Raw genomic sequence first — 16,760 nt, 5'->3', positions numbered from 1 at the left:
AAGATATCTGTACTTTTACTTGAGTATGGCTTTCAGGTACTTTATACACCACTGGGTAAGGGGCATGACATCTCCCGACCAGGCGCCGAGTGGTGCCAATCACAACACACACTGGCCCAGCTAACCAATCACAGCACATTTCGTGTTTCAGAAGGCGGGCCTTCATTTGATGCAGGAAATATTCGAGCCGTTCATGCCAGACTGAACGGTTGTAAAAATGTAAAATATGTGAAAAATCGAACAACCTAGTATGAGAGCCTGTTCTAGTACACCCCCAAAACAAAATCAAGACTTTGTAAAAGAGCATAATAGGACCCCTTTAAAATTAATATCTTCCTCAGCATTTATGTCTTGTTTTCTAATACAAATATCTAAACATTCCTAAATCAAGATGCATTTGAGGTGCAAAATGAATGTCTGGTGTTTTGAGAAATTAAAAGCGAGTTTGTTTAAAATAAGAACAAATATCTGTGAATGGAGAATGAAAACTTGTTTAAAGACGTGTTTCCTAAGTCCACTTGCAGATATTTGTTCTTTTCATAAACTCAATTTTGATCATTTTCACAGAAAACAAGACTTGTATCATTTTTCTTCTCAAATAAATGTATCTGGATTTAAGAATATTTAGACATTTGCCTTGATAAGATAAAAACTGAGGAAAATAAGACGATAGAATATCTAGAAGAAGAAGAATATCACTTTTTTTGCAGTGTGATCAGAAGGTACCATAAAAGTTATTTCCATATTTCTAGAAGTTGGGAGCAGAGCTATTCAAGCCTCAAACTATTTTTTGTTAAATAAATTTAAAAAGTAATGAAGATGTATTAGCAACACTTCAAAGTTTAAAAATACAACTCAATCACATTTAGAAAACACATTGACATACTGTGTTCCAATAAATGTATTAGTTTAAATTTTCTTCACTTGGTCTTAACGTCTTAAATTTACCTCCACAAAACCTGCAGAAACCCTGCTACTGGTATTTTGTTGTTTAAGCTGTTTTCCTGCAATGTTTGTTTCTTTTACATTGTCTTTGCAGACGATACCTGGAAGAAGAATTCATCCTGCGTGTGATGGCACAGTTGTCCCTGGCTTTAAAAGAGTGCCATGGTAGAAGTAACGGCAGCAGTACAGTACTGCACCGTGACCTGAAACCCGCAAACATCTTTTTGGATGTCAAACAGAATGTAAAGCTTGGTGATTTTGGTTTAGCTCGGATACTGAACCATGATACAAGCTTTGCTAAAACATTTGTCGGAACTCCATATTACATGTCGCCGGTAAGTGTTCTTTCATCTTTCATTTAAATGTGTTTAAAAGAGAGAAGATAGAGATCACTGGGATTGTGATGAGGGAAAATGGGTAACCCATAGCTGAAAATTAATTTATTAACCTTAATGTCATTCCAAACCTCTACACTGACTTGTTTTTTTTTTTTGTTTTTTTGTTTTTAAACGTTGAACAATTTTCACTCAGTTTCACTCAATTAAAAAGACATAGCAAGCAACATTGAATTAAACATGAAATTAAGTAGAAAGGCTGAAATAGTATTTTCTTGTAAGTTGTACTCGATTAATCTTTATTTGACTTTGAAAAATCAGTTTTTACAGTGTATAACTGAACGCAAATACTAAGCGAACACAAACAATTTTAATTACCATTTGACTATTTTGGGGTACGTAAAGATACATATGTGACCCTGGCCCACAAAACCAGTCATAAGGGTCAATTTTTTGAAATTGAGATTTATGCATCATCTGAAAGCTGAATAAATAATCTTTCATTGATGTATGGTTTGTTAGGATAGGACAATATTTGGCTGAGATACAACTATTTGAAAATCTGGAATCTGAGGGTGCAAAAAAATCCAAATATTGAGAAAATCGCCTTTAAAGTTGTCCAAATGAAGTTTTTAGCAATGCATATTACTAATCAAAAATAAATTTTTGATATATTTACGGTAGGAAATTTACTAAATATCTTCATGGAACATGATCTTTACTTAATATCCTAATGATTTTCGGCATAAAAGAAAAATCGATTATATTGACCCATACAATGTATTTTTGGCTATTGCTACAAATATACCCCAGCGACTTAAGACTGGTTTTGTGCTCCAGGGTCACATTTGGATAAAGGAATATGAATGTAAGAAAGGACAGGAGGAGGGTAGGGGAGGACGGACAATGGACTCGTACCTCGGCTGAAGGTGTAGAAGAAGAGCTCGATCTGCTGGCACTTGGGCAAGAGTTTCATCAGGTCGAACTGGAAAGGCACAGTGTGTATGCAGTCATCAGCAGCAGCGGCGGGGATCTCTCCTACAGGAGCAACACACCACACTGAGCTTCAGATCTCATATGACTGTGTGTAAGGAGACGGCTGACGGTGCAGGTTTGTACCTGGAGCATCTCTGACGCTGCTGAGAGGACACACCTGCTCTTTATTCTGACACAGCTGGATGAGGTATTCGAATGTGATCATCGTCGTCATGCACGACAGATCGCGTGGAAAAATCTGGAACAGAGAAATGCAATTCATAAGCTTTGACTCTGTCAGTTCTCAATAAAAATGCCTAAATACATTAAAGTCTACATGAAATCAAAACTGACCCTGTTTACTTTCTTACTTAATGTTCCTGGTGTTATTGGGCATTCTCTCTCCAAATAATGGATGTAATAAAAGTGGAAATTATCAGAAATATGATAACGAAACATCAAAATAAACATCTGACCTGGCTACTTGGTCAACTTGTGTTATTTTAGTTATTTTATTGAGACATTATTATAGTTTTTATAAATTATATATTTCTTTCATTTAAATTTTAGTTAATTTTTTTTGCGTGTTTTTGACAATTTATTGTCATTTTGTTTTATTTTTATGTCTATACAATTTTTATTCATTTCTAATTCAGTTTTAGTTATTTTAGTACATCTCAAGAAAATGAGAAACTATCTGAAGTGAAATAAGTTTTTTAATACTTAATTTGATTTTAGGTAACATTTTATTTAAGTTATGAAAATATTTTTTTTTTATGGTTTTAATTTTAGTTTGTTATCTATAATACTTCTGGTAGAATGACTAGTCGAACAAGCTGTAATTGATATAAATGTATATAATGCATATTTTAAAATTGTATTGCATACCTGTTGCTGCCATAATAACGGCCCATTTCAAAAATTTATGTAATTTTGTTCTCTTTTTCTTCTTAACAGCTCCTACTCACTATAGTGGAGCGATGACGTAATATTAAAAAATATATATTAAAACTGTATAGCGAAAATACCACTTTCCACCATATTTTACTGTGTATTCTGGTAAAGATGTCACTCAGAAATGCATTATAGGAGCTAAAAGCTTTGTAATTGCCACTTTATGAATGCTCATGTAAAGCTAATTGTACTGACCACTGTCAAGTCTCACAGCTTTGTAAAATAGGTACAATTACTAGGCATTTTTCTGTCACATATGAGTGGCAGTCATGATGTTGTGACTAACAGCCTGAGGGATCTCCTGATACGTGAGCTTCTGAAAGTGTCTCTGCTGCTCCAGTGAGCTGCAGACAGCTCCGCTCTGAGGCTCCACCCAGCACTCCGTCACCAAACTCAGCTCTGTGTCCACATCTATGGCCTCCACCTCAGTGTCATTGTCATCATCTGTGGAGAAACTGGAGACACCACGCCAAATTACACCAAACGCCCATTATAAGACAAAAACTACCACCAACAGTGCTCTTCTAATCTTTTAATTGAATTAGTGCACCTAGCATGCCATTAGCTGTGTGAAGCGGACAAACCATATTCGCAAACAATTAAATATTTTTCAGTTCTGCACTATTTATTTATTGTATTTTATCTCTCCAAATAATGGATGTCATAAAAGTGGAAATTAGCAGAAATACAATAATACAACCCTTTTGGTTTGATAAGATAAACATTTGACCCGGCCACTTGGTCGACTAGCAGAATGAAGTGTTATTTTAGTTATTTTATTGAGACAGTATTGTAGTTTTTATTAATATTTTGAATTAGTTTTTATTTTTGTATTTACTATTTTAATTTTAGTTTTAAAGTTTTAGTCATTTTTAGATTGTTCAGATCTTAACTATTTATTTATTTATTGTATTATTAAATTTTTTTTTTCAGTCATTGTTTTATTTTGATGCTATTTACAAACAATTTTAAATTTTTTCAGATCCTGCACAATTCATGAAGGCAGAGTTTCCCAACCTTATTTGTCAAACAAACATTTTATGACCAAAATTATTTCCTGTGAACTACCCCCTGAGACTTTAACTAATGCTAAATGTAATGAATTTCATAACATCTTCAAATTTGGAAATAATCAAAACAATAAAAATAGTTAACTAAAACAAACTTGTTTAATTATTTGATTTAAATTAAACCAAACTTAACTGATTATTAAGGTTTAATTAACAAGTAAATGTTCTATTGATTTTTTTCTTTATATATATATATTTTTTAAATTGTACTTAATTTTATATTACATTTTAAAATTTATACACTTTCATTTAATTGAGTATCTGTATTTCTGTCATAATCTCACAAATACCCCTGCAGTTTCATTGTAAAGCCATCGTAAATTCGTACAAATTTATCTTCTCATACAAGATTAGGAGCCAGATTTACTAAATCATAAACTTTTAAACTCAGAACCTCTTTAAATGCGAGCAGTGTGATGATGCACTCAGCCTTACAATGATCTACTCTAGACCATTACAGCATAGGAATCACTCAGCTGAAGCCATCGAAGAATTTAGCAGTGAACAGATGAAGCGTTACCTGTCCTTGGTAGAAGTGGAATGAGGTGGGAAAAGGATGTACTGGACAATGCAGGTGTGTTTTTCTCCGTCCAAATCAGCTGATGGACTCTGCATTGCACAGTTGTGGCTGAAAGTTAGAGATGCATCGCTACCAAAACGCTAAAACTGGGATATACTAGCGTAGAGTATTCATACTTTCACCTGCATTGGCAGTTCTGACACCATGTTGACGATACCCTCTCCACTGGCGGCAAAGTGGAAGCCTTCCGACAGACGAATACTGCACAATCGAAAACAGCCATTGAGAATGCAGCAAATGCTCTTGACAGAAGTAACTTCTTACAGGTCAAGGATGTTTTAGACTCACTCGGAGAGCATGGAGAGGATATGAGCGACTGCGTGCAGCGACACGGCGGTTCCCGGGCCATTCTGAACGGCCCAAACCCAGCGCTGGTGCAGGAAGTATCGGGACAGAGACGCCATGGTGGAGGACGCCGTCCTGCTGGCAGCCATGCTGAGAGGGGCGCCCATGATGGGCGGCTGAGCGAACGGCTCCATGTTTAAAATGAAAGGGGTGCGGAAATCTGACGGAAGTTTCTCGTACCTGCAGCAGGACGTCAGAGCAAGATTAGGGGGCAGATTTGCTAAATAATAAGTTTTTGAAACCTCTGAGCTACAGAAGAACTAATCAGAGTCAGTGTTGTTATTTTAAACTAAAACAAAAACTATTGAAAAAAAGGAAAATGTGACCCTGTCTGTGAAATCCAGGCTAAAGTCTCAAAATCTAATTATGAGATAACAAGCATCAAAGTTGGATTTCAACCATTAATTTCACTATGATTTAAATTTTTGACATGGCCTTACTCAGTCAATATTGAAGATACAAAGGTTATTTTCACAGAATGTTCTTTACATCTTTATAAAGGATGATTTTATGTAGAAAACAGTAAATCACAAAAAAATGACCTTAGCTGGGTTTTCACAGGCAGGGTCACAAATAATATAAAAATAAACTATAAAAATTAGATTAGAAAATGAGAAAAACTTCAATTTAAAGAACTTTAAAGAAACTAAAATTCGAAATGTTGGCATGGCAGCTATCAGAAATAAAGTACACTGAAGCTTAAGTACTAAAATTACTAAAACTGAAACAAAAATGATGCTAAATAGAAATACAAAAAAAAAATGGCAAAAGCACAAATAATTACAAAATTAAACTAAAATCAAAACTAATAAAATGACATGATATAATAAAAATGACAAAAATAACTAGTGGTCGACCGATATTGGTTTTTTGACAGCCGATACCGATGCCGATATCTTGGAAAGCAGGGTGGCCGATGGCCGATATAAAGCCGATATAATTTTATTTATTTTAATTCATATTTAAGAAATTTGAAATCATTTGAAAATTTATTAAAAAAATAAATGTGTTAAATTTGAAATGTTTATTAGACATTCAAAGATTTGTTTAAATGATATAAATGCAAAATAAAAGTCACGCCTCGAATGCATTGGCCAAACAGGAAAACTTATCGGCCAATGCTGATATTTGTAAAATGACAAATATCGGCCGATATATTGGCCTTGGCTCGGTCGACCACTAAAAATAAATAAATTACTAAAACTTGAACTAAAATTACAATGAAAACAGAAAATATAAAAAAATCAAGATATTAATAAAAACTAAATTAGTATAAATAATAATAAAATAACACTTATCTAAGTCTGCATTAAAACAGTGTTCGCAAATCACTGTAATTTTGTAAAGTGACACATTTCTGAGTAAAACATGATATTAAACAAGAAAAACACATTAATATTTGGATTTTAGTCCAGTTTATCCATTAGACATTGATCATGAAAAGTTCAAATCTAAAAATATAAAATACAGAAATAAAAAGGTTTTGTGTGAGTAAAAAGGAAAACTTATTTTCTTCAGACTAACACGCACCAATGAATCGTTCACAGTAAGACGTGTAGTGAGAAAATAAGGTAACTTTTGACTTCATGTTGATTATAGGTCCGTCATAACTTCATGAAGCTAAATTGAGATAACAGTAATGAGATCTATTATTGTTTAATGTTACATCACTAACCTGATCAGTAGTTTTTCGAGAGGTTTGTTGAGCACCACCACACACGGCCGGTCAGACAGCGCCGGTTTGGGCACAGAAAGAGGCGGAGACATGGAGGGCGACGCGTTACCCAGAATCTTCCGCTTGGTTTTTGGTGTGGCCTCCTTATTCTGGACTCGATGAGGGAACCGCAGCCGAAGGATCTGCTCTCGAAGTTCATCCACAATCTACAGAGTAAGATACACTCGTTCTCTTATGCGCCTCCATACAGTGCTGCTCTGAAAACAGCTTTCACAGCAACCAAATGAACTGAACTCTAGTGTGGAAAACACCTTCACCTTGTTCCTGGAGTGTGCCAGAGTTCCTATCGGGAAGCCCAATCGCAGCACCATGCAGGGAGCTTTAGAGATCAGACGCACCAGATAGAAGGAGACGGGGGGCAGCTCAGAGGCACTGTGGGAATAATGCTTGTTAAAACACTGCTGAACTGCTCTGTAAATCTGCCAAATGAACTGCGTATGAAACACTGCTATTTTAGTATCATTGAGATACCACTACAGTTTTTACTAATATTTTGAGTTTTTATTTGTAGATTTTCCATTTCCATTTTTATTTTCATTAAAGTTTTAGTAATTTTGTTGTGTTTTTGTCATTTTTTATTAATATTTTGAATCAGTTTTTATTTGTAGATTTTCCATTTCGATTTTCATTAAAGTTTGAGTAATTTTGCTGTGATTTGTCATTTTTATTAATATTTTGAATTAGTTTTTATTTGTATATTTTCCATTTTCATTTTAATTAAAGTTTTAGTAATTTTGTTGTGTTTATGTAATTTTTAGTAGATTTAGTTTTTTTTATATACGTCTACATTAAGTTTTAATTCAGTTTTAGTTATTTTAGTATATCAAAATAAATTAAATTAAAATAAGAAATGTCGCCTTGACAATTAGCTGAAATAAAAAGGATTTAATATTTTATTTTATTTCAGTTCATATTTTATTTCAAGTAACAATTTAAGTAAGTTTGAGTAATTTTGTTGTGATTTGTCATTTTTATTAATATTTTGAATTAGTTTTTATTTGTATATTTTCCATTTTCATTTTAATTAGTTTTAGTAATTTTGTTGTGTTTATGTAATTTTTAGTAGATTGTTTTTTTTATATACGTCTACATTAAGTTTTAATTAAGTTTTAGTTATTTTAGTATATCAAAATAAATTAAATTAAAATAAGAAATGTCGCCTTGACAATTAGCTGAAATAAAAAGGATTTAATATTTTATTTTATTTCAGTTCATATTTTATTTCAAGTAACAATTTTTTATTTTTTTTTGGTTTAAGTTTTTTAGTTTTAGTTAACTATAATAACCCTTGGATTAAACACAGTCACATACATAATCCCCAAAAAGTATTTGGACACTTTAGTCACACAGTGTTGTTACTGTTAATTAAAACTATTAAAAAAATGTTCGGTAATTGAAAAAAGCTTAAATCAAATCAAATCTAAATATTAGATTAAAAAAAAACGTACATGAAAATTAGAAATGTATTAGAAATAACTGAAATATGTTCATGTTGAAGTATAAAAATGACTAAAACTAAAGCTGAAATAAAAATTAATTAAAGTTATATAGAAATTTTTTTATATGACTAAAGCACATAACAAAAAAAAAATCATAATGAAAATATAAAAATGAAAAGATAATGAAAATATAAAAATAACAGGTATGAATAAATGATATAAAAGCAACACAATATAATATAAATAAATAATATAAATAAAAAATACTAAAATAACACTGGTTACTTACAAATATCTGAATGTGGGAAAAATGTCTGAATCTAGTGTGGGAATAATGCTTGTTAAAATGCTCTGTAAATCTGTCAAATGAGCTGTGCATGTACCTGTAAATAAGTTTGACGTACGAGTATCCCTCCACCAGGACGAAACTGCTCCAGTCCCTGAGCAGCGAGGTGAGCGCCGAGTGAGAGATGCGACACTGGATGGTACTGAAGCGACCGTTACTGCCAGCGTTGTGCACGTGCTTTGGGACCGGGCTGAACAGAAAAACACAGCAAAACATAGACAAGAAAACCGTTTACTGCCATTGGGATTTAATGCACACTGACATTTTATATGGAGCGGTTTCTCTAAATCTAATCTCTCTTATTTCATTCCAACTCAAGTTAACATTTTGCTGATAGGTCTATGCTATAGAGACCGCTGACCAATCCAGGCTGTGTTCACTCACATGTCATGCTCCAGAAGGATAGCGATGCGATGCATGTGCAGCCAGCGCTGCCAGAAGTTGGCGTCCATGGACAGGATGGGCTTCCAGTAGGAGGCAAACTGTGATTGGCTGGAGTCTTTAGAGCCACTGTGCTGGAGGGAGAGGACCTGATGGAGAGCAGGATTGTGTTTAACATGTTTAAATCACCAAAATACATCAAAAACATTAACCTTAGTGTGCTACGCTACTGTTTATGTAATTTAAGAGACGCTTTTTTCACAGGATTCACTACAAAAGTTTGGGGTCAGTATGATTTTTCAATGTTTTTGAAATAATTCACCAGGGCTGCATTTATTTGACCAAAAATATAGTAAAAACAGTAATATTCTGAAATATTATTTCGGTTTAAAATTACTGTTTTCTATGTGAATATATTGTAAACTGAAATGTATTTCTGTGATCAAAGCTGAATTTTCAGCATCATTACGCCAGTCTTCAGTGTCACATGATCTTCAGAAATCATTCTAATATGCTGCTTTGCTGCTCAAGAAACATTCTGATTATTATCAATGTTGAAAACAGTTGTGCTGCTGCATGTTTTTTGTTTTTCAGGATTCTTTGATAAATAGAAAGTTGAAAAAAAAAAGTATTTAACACCAAAGAAATCTTTTATCTTTTAACATTATAAATGTCTTTACTGTCACTTTTGATCAATTTAATGCATCCTTTCTGAATATAATGAATTTTTGAGTATGAATTTCTTTAAAAAATAAAAAAAAGTTGGGTCTTACTGACTTTTTCATTTTGCACGAACACTCACCGGTGTGCTGGATCCAGGTGGGATGTAAAACAGAGGAACCCCATTTTTCGTGCTTTCGGGGATGGTGTAGTGTTCTGGGATGGAATTAAAGGACTGCAGGTGCACCAACATCTGGTCTGTCTGATTTATGCTGTTGAGGAGAAACACTATACAGCATTACTCTACATCATCAAACTAAAACAGACCGTAAAGATTTCTTCTGCGATCATCATTCAAGATAAGACTGAAACCAGAGTTTATAACGGACCTCTGCAGAGTGTTCCAGAAGCGGCGGATGACAGACGTCCGGTAGGGGCTTGTGATTGGTTTCCGCATGGTGCAGCTGATGTCATGGAGGATGTCGTAGCTGCCCTCTATGGTCACCTCCACCCAGGTGGTGCGTTTGACTGGATTCAGGGGCCAGGACGCCACGGCAAGGTACTCGATACGCATGTTATGCTTCCAGAGGAGGACCAGCTTCACCTCCAGCTGACTTCCTCCTTATAAAGAGACGAGATTATTTCGAAATCTCAAGGGTGCATTAAATGCATAATATTTGTATATGATCATTATACAAGCATACTTGAACACCACACTTTATGAGGTTAAAGTACCTTTAGTGATGTTGATCTCCCGGATGGTGTATCCCTCTCGCAGTCTGATGGACAGCACACTGATCAAGTCAGCGTGCACTTCCTTCTCCGTGTGTTTCTTCCTGCGCATCACTAAGGCAGGGTTTCCACTGGCCGACACCAGGTGTTCATTAAAGAGCCTGTGCTGGGAGACTACAAACACACAGACGACACAGATCAGCCATCACAGTGCTGTATGCATTGCATTATGCAAAGATAAACCTAAAATAAATTCATTTAAATATATGGCCACACTTTTAAGGACTAACTCTCACTATTAACTACAACTTTTGCCTCAATAAACTAATTTGCTGCTTATTAATAGTTAGTAAGGTTAAGTTTAGGTATGGGGTGGATTAAGGAATCTAAAATACGGTCATGCAGAATCAGACATTAATATGTGACCCTGGAGCACAAAACCTTAAACCTTAGCGAATCTTAAGTCACTGGGGTATATTTTTAGCAATAGCAAAAAAAACATTGTATGGGTCAAAATGATCGATTTTTCTTTTATGCCAAAAATCATTAGGATATTAAGTAAAGATCATGTTCCATGAAGATATTTTGCAAATTTCCTACCGTAAATATATCAAAACTTAATTTTTTATTAGTAATATGCATTGCTAAGAACTTCATTTGGACAGCTTTAAAGGCTATTTTCTCAATATTTTGATTTTTTTGCACCCTCAGATTCCAGATTTTCAAATAGTTGTATCTCGGTCAAATATTGTCCTATCCTAACAAACTTATTTATTCAGCTTTCATGTGATGTATGAATGTCAATTTAAAAAAATTTACCCTTATGACTGGTTTTGTGGTCCAGGGTCACATATGTGCTTTATAAGTACAGCCAATATGCTAGTAAAATAAAAATAGTGAGAAGTGTTACTATATATGCTCATTTTGCATGCTAACCAAATCAAATCCTAGCTGTATGTAGATGTTTTAAAAGTGAAAGTAAAATCAGTTGTGGTTCCCTGCAGTCAGATGCTTGCGTTTCACAAATGATGAAGCAACTTCAAAAGAGGCCCACTGAAAATCATATGACATCTGAACCAACTTTTGACCAAACCTCGTGAAAATTTATGAAACCGCCTCTAATGTGATATGAATTTGGCTTGACTATGAGGCAGAAATGAAAGAGCACAGACAGGGCTGATATACTGAGTGCTGAGAGCTTTGGTATTGATTTCTTTGCAGTCTGATAATGTGTGGTGAACTAACAGAGTGTTTTAAGTGAACAGAGAAATATTGTCTTAGAAATATTCAAGCGTTCAAACACCTCCGAATGCTTTCCATCCTTCTCTGTGGTTCTCACATCTCATATTTGCCTAATAAAACAGCAGCTGTTTAATCTCAGTTTTAGACTTCCATGGTCATCTACATAAGTACGTTCTAAGTAAACTATTTGGATACTTTAATCACACTCAGGGCTGTTACTGTTAACTAAAACTGTTAAATATTATTTTTTGGTATTTGGAAAAAGAGCTGGATTAGATGAAAATGAAAATAAACTGAAATAAATATGTTTAAGTTGGAGTATTAAAATTATTAAAACTAAAAGTGAAATAAAAATCTTTACGAAATTTAAAAAATAATAAAATATTTTTTTAAAAATGACAAAAGCACATAACATAAAATATAAAAATAATACTGAAAATTCTAAATATAAATAAATACTACAACAGTATAAATATTACTGAAATAACACTGGTCACTTAATGTCTGAATGTCACTGCATTACTTAACAAAATATGAAATCAAATGGACAATCATGGACGGTATGAAATGCTAAAACAGTAGTTCTAGTGTTGAAAATGACAGTATGTATTTTGTTAGTGGTTAGTGAAACATGTCTGTAGATAATGTGATTCTCTACACCTGTGTGATTCAAACACACTAAGACTTCAAAAGTGCTCAAGAAAAGTGATGTTAGTGAAAAGAGGAGATCCTGTGGCATATAGATTTGATGTTCAGATATTCTTAGGTGTGGCTTCAGTGTTGAGCTTACAGCAGCAGTACTCTGGGTTCATGGACTCGCCGGGCCTCAGGAAGGAGTATGTGAGGAAGGCGCGGTGGTAAGCGTTCATCTCGTCGCCTGTAGAGTCGGACTCTGGATACATGGACAGGTAGGAGCCAAAGGTTGCCATGGAGATGAACTTCATCAGCTCCACATTGGGGATGTAGCCAAAACTACAGTCATAGGAGTAAGCACCGCCCACCTGAAGGACACATTCACAAACACAACACCTCAGAGCAGTTACACAGTAAAACAAATAATCTGCATTTACCATTTAAAGGTTTGAGGTCAGTAAGATTTTGTTTTAAAGAAATTAATACTTTTATTCATCAAGGATGCATTAAATTACAGCAAAGACATAATGCTACAAAATATTTCTATTTCAAATAAATGCTGTTCTTTTGAACTGTCTATTCTTCAAAGAATCCTGAAAAATAAAATGTATCACAGTTTCCACAAAAATATGAAGCAGCACAACTGTTTTCAACATAGATAATACTCAGAAATGTTTCTTGAGCAGCAAATCAGCATATTAGAATGATTTCTGAAGATCATGTGACACTGAAGACTGGAGGAATGATGCTGAAAATTCAGCTTTGATCACAGGAATAAATTACATTTTACAATATATTCACATAGAAAACACTTATTTTAAACTGTAATAATATTTCACAATATTACTGATTTTACCATATGTTTTTATCTAATAAATGCATCCTTGGTGAGCAGAAGAGACTTCTTTAAAAACCATTAAAAATCTTACCAACCCCAAAGTTTTGAATGGCATTGTAAATAATATTATTTATAATATATTTGTGAGTTGTCTAATGGATCTGAGCAGCACCTGGACAAACGAACAGGCAATGGTTCCACTTCTCAGCTGGTTCAGTAGCGTTTCACACACAGCAACATCAGGAACACTCGTCACTCCATCTGTGATGATTATTATGCCTGCAGAACAACACAAAAGACGACTAACTACACAAGCACTTCATTCACTGCCATTTATGCACTTATTGTACTGCCCACTTAGACTGAGAGAGACCACATGACTGACCATTTAGGCATGGGTTAAAGCCATTAACCCCGGCAAACTTTAGCTCTTCTTTAAAGGCACTCATGGTATAAATAATTTTGTTTCTAGATTCACTGTTAATATCTAATGAATAAATGGAAAATAAACAGTTTGTGAATGTGATGTTCACTGGATTTCAACACGTATGGAGACGCTTACCTGCACCAGAGTTTGGAGGCAGAAGTTGTAGCGCGAGAATCCCCTGCCTCACCATGCTGACCAGCCCGACATCTGCCGTCACCATGGAAACCCCCGGCTTCCTCTGAGACAGTTCCTCCACAGCATCATTAGAGAAGGACTGATAGACAGATCCACTGAACTGAAGAACAAACAAACATGGTTTCTAATGTAACATTTCAAGTTCAAAAGTTTGGGGTTGGTAAGATTCTTTAATGTTTTTGAAAGTCTCTTCTGTTAACCAAGGCTGCATTTATTTGATCAAAAATACAGTAAAAACTGTGAAATATTATTACAATTTAGAATTATTTTTGGCTATGTTTAAAATTTTTATTTATTTCTGTGATCAAAGTTGAATTTTCAGCATCATTACTCCAGTCTTCAGTGTCACATGATCTTTCAGAAATAATTCTAATATGCTGATTTGCTGATCAAGAAACATTTCTGATTATTATCAATGCTAAAAACAGTTGTGCTGCACAATATTTTCGTGGAAACTGTGATACGTTTTACTTTTCAGGATTCCTTGATTAATAGAAAGTTCTAAAGAACAGCATTTATTTGAAATATAAATGTTCTGTAACATTATAAATGTCTTTACTGTCAATTTAATACATCCTTGCTAAAAAAAAATTAATTCTTTAAAAAAAAAATCTTACTTACCCCAAACTTTTGAACAGCAGTATTACAAGACAGAATACAATTATTATGCAGAATATAATAAGAACACATGAACATTAAGCAACAACATACGAGAGGTTATGCTGAATTATGTGCATCATAATTCTGATGCCCACAGGAATGGAGACAGTCTTGTATAAACAGGTCAAAAATACACTGACAAAGGAGATCAGTGTGGCTAAGAGGAACTACTCCGAAAAGCTGAGAAACCAGTTTTCTGCCAATGACCCTGCATCAGTGTGGAAAGGACTGAAAGACGTCACCAACTACAAGACACCATCCACTTCACTGTCACTTCTGTCACCAAAACAAATTCCTCCTATGTGTAAGCATACCGGCAATAAAGCTCTTTCTGATTCTGATTCAATATCACTAAACATTGGTGTCTTTTATCATATTGCTACATTAAGCCTCGTGGCTGTGCAATACAGTGATTAAACCACGGTTAAGAAGCAAATTTTCTTTTCATATCAATAAATACCCTTTAAAGGGATAGTTCACCTAAAAATTAAAAAATCTGTCATCATTTACTCACCCTCAAGTTGTTCCAAGCCTGTATGAATTCCTTTCTTTTTTTACTCCTCAAAACGTCTTCTTTTGTGTTCAACAGAAGAAAGAAACTCATACAGGTTTGAAACAAGTGGAGGGTGAGTAAATGATGCCAGAAATTTCATATTTGGATGAACTATCCCTTTAATTTGAGTAAAATTGCTGTAGTTCAAGTTCAAGTTCATTTTATTTGTACAGCACATTTACAGCAGCCGCTAGGCTGACCAAAGTGCTTTACAGAAGAGAAATGTATAAAAACATACACAGAAAGCAAGCCAAATAAAAAATATGAACCCATTAAAAAATTACTGAATAACAGTAATCAATACACTAAGGAAAACATATAGGTTTTTAGCAGGGACTTAAAGACAGGCAGAGAAGGGGCCATTCTAATTTCTAAAGGCAGGGTATTCCAAAGCCGTGGCCCTGCCACCGCAAATGCACGCTCCCCTCTACGCTTAAGTCTAACATGTGGAACTACCAACAAAGCCTGGTCGCAAGATCTTAGGCTTCTAGATGGAGTGTATAAATGAAGGAGTTCAGAGAGGTAGACAGGAGCTAGGTTATGTAACGATTTAAAAACAAAGAGTAGAATTTTGAAGTCTATTCTCTGATGAACCGGCAACCAGTGTAGAGATCTGAGAATTGGAGTAATGTGTTCATGTTTGCGACACTTCAGAAGAAGTCTGGCCGCAGCGTTTTGGACTAGCTGAAGGCGCGCAATTTGAGATTTAGATATACCGCAATATAAGGAATTGCAGTAATCTAGTCGAGATGTAACAAACGCATGAACAGCCATTTCTACAGTTTTGGGAGTGAGAAAGTCTCTGATTTTAGACAGTAGACGAAGTTGATAAAAACTGGATCCGATAACGGAGGAGATATGTTTATCAAATTTTAAATGCTGGTCGACAAGAACACCTAGGTTCCGCACCTGTGAAGATCTAAAAACAGATAAACTGTCCAAATCAGGGCGTATATACTGAGAATTCTCATTAGAACCAAAAACAATTACTTCGGTCTTGTCTTCATTTAGGGAGAGAAAATTTTGGGCGAGCCATAATTTAACCTCCTCTAAGCATTGCTGAAGAGAGGTAATCGCTGCGGAATTGTTTCTTTTGATTGGTAGATAGATTTGAGTATCATCAGCATAGAAATGAAAAGAGACACCATGTTTCCTTAGAATAGAGCCCAGAGGTAGCATGTAGAGAGAAAATAGAGAAGGAGCTAATATAGAGCCTTGCGGTAGGCCACAGGTCAGAGGTGCATTGGAAGAGGTAAAATTACCCAGCTTCACTAAAAACTTTCTGTCAGACAGGTATGACTGAAACCAATTAAGAACGGTAGCTTTTAGACCCACCCAGGACTCTAGTCTGGATAATAGTGTGGAGTGGTCAACTGTATCAAAAGCGGCCGATAAATCTAAAAGAATAAGAACCACAGAGTCTCCAGAATCAGTGGAGAGATAAATATCATTTAACACTCTCAAGAGGGCAGACTCAGTGCTGTGAGCAGACTTAAAACCAGATTGAAAAACCTCATAAATACAATTTCTAGTCAAAAAATGTTGAAGTTGATCCAGCACAATTTTCTCCAATACCTTAGAAATGAAAGGTAAGACAGAAATTGGCCTAAAATTTTTTAGAACAGAAGAGTCAAGTGAAGGCTTCTTGAGTAGGGGAGTGACTGTAGCCACTTTAAGACTGGCAGGGACAGCGCCAGTTTGGAGACACTTATTGA

General features: G+C 34.8%; 1 protein-coding gene across 1 annotated transcript in view; it reads right to left on the bottom strand.

The window, feature by feature from the left end:
* The window catches only part of LOC107708571 (protein SZT2-like), a gene marked incomplete at its 3' end in the record, with an annotated part of 67,037 nt that overhangs the window by 45,346 nt on the left and 4,931 nt on the right, over positions 1–16,760 (bottom strand). The window contains exons 6-21 of the mRNA XM_016512833.1: positions 13,773–13,932; positions 13,383–13,489; positions 12,530–12,740; positions 10,501–10,671; positions 10,155–10,386; positions 9,908–10,037; positions 9,109–9,254; positions 8,762–8,914; positions 7,197–7,311; positions 6,880–7,085; positions 5,148–5,384; positions 4,976–5,060; positions 4,800–4,888; positions 3,496–3,664; positions 2,400–2,514; positions 2,199–2,318 (exon numbers count right to left, since the gene is read on the bottom strand). Of these exons, the coding sequence (XP_016368319.1) occupies positions 2,199–2,318; positions 2,400–2,514; positions 3,496–3,664; positions 4,800–4,888; positions 4,976–5,060; positions 5,148–5,384; positions 6,880–7,085; positions 7,197–7,311; positions 8,762–8,914; positions 9,109–9,254; positions 9,908–10,037; positions 10,155–10,386; positions 10,501–10,671; positions 12,530–12,740; positions 13,383–13,489; positions 13,773–13,932 (2,446 nt within the window). The remainder of the gene's footprint in view (positions 1–2,198; positions 2,319–2,399; positions 2,515–3,495; positions 3,665–4,799; positions 4,889–4,975; positions 5,061–5,147; positions 5,385–6,879; positions 7,086–7,196; positions 7,312–8,761; positions 8,915–9,108; positions 9,255–9,907; positions 10,038–10,154; positions 10,387–10,500; positions 10,672–12,529; positions 12,741–13,382; positions 13,490–13,772; positions 13,933–16,760) is intronic.

The sequence above is a fragment of the Sinocyclocheilus rhinocerous genome, unplaced genomic scaffold, assembly GCF_001515625.1.
Source record: "Sinocyclocheilus rhinocerous isolate Xijiao unplaced genomic scaffold, SAMN03320098_v1.1 scaffold566, whole genome shotgun sequence".
In the NCBI taxonomy this organism is placed as follows: Eukaryota; Metazoa; Chordata; class Actinopteri; order Cypriniformes; family Cyprinidae; genus Sinocyclocheilus; species Sinocyclocheilus rhinocerous.
Note: the sequence above shows the minus strand (reverse complement) of the source record. Positions and strands in the feature narration are given on the sequence as shown.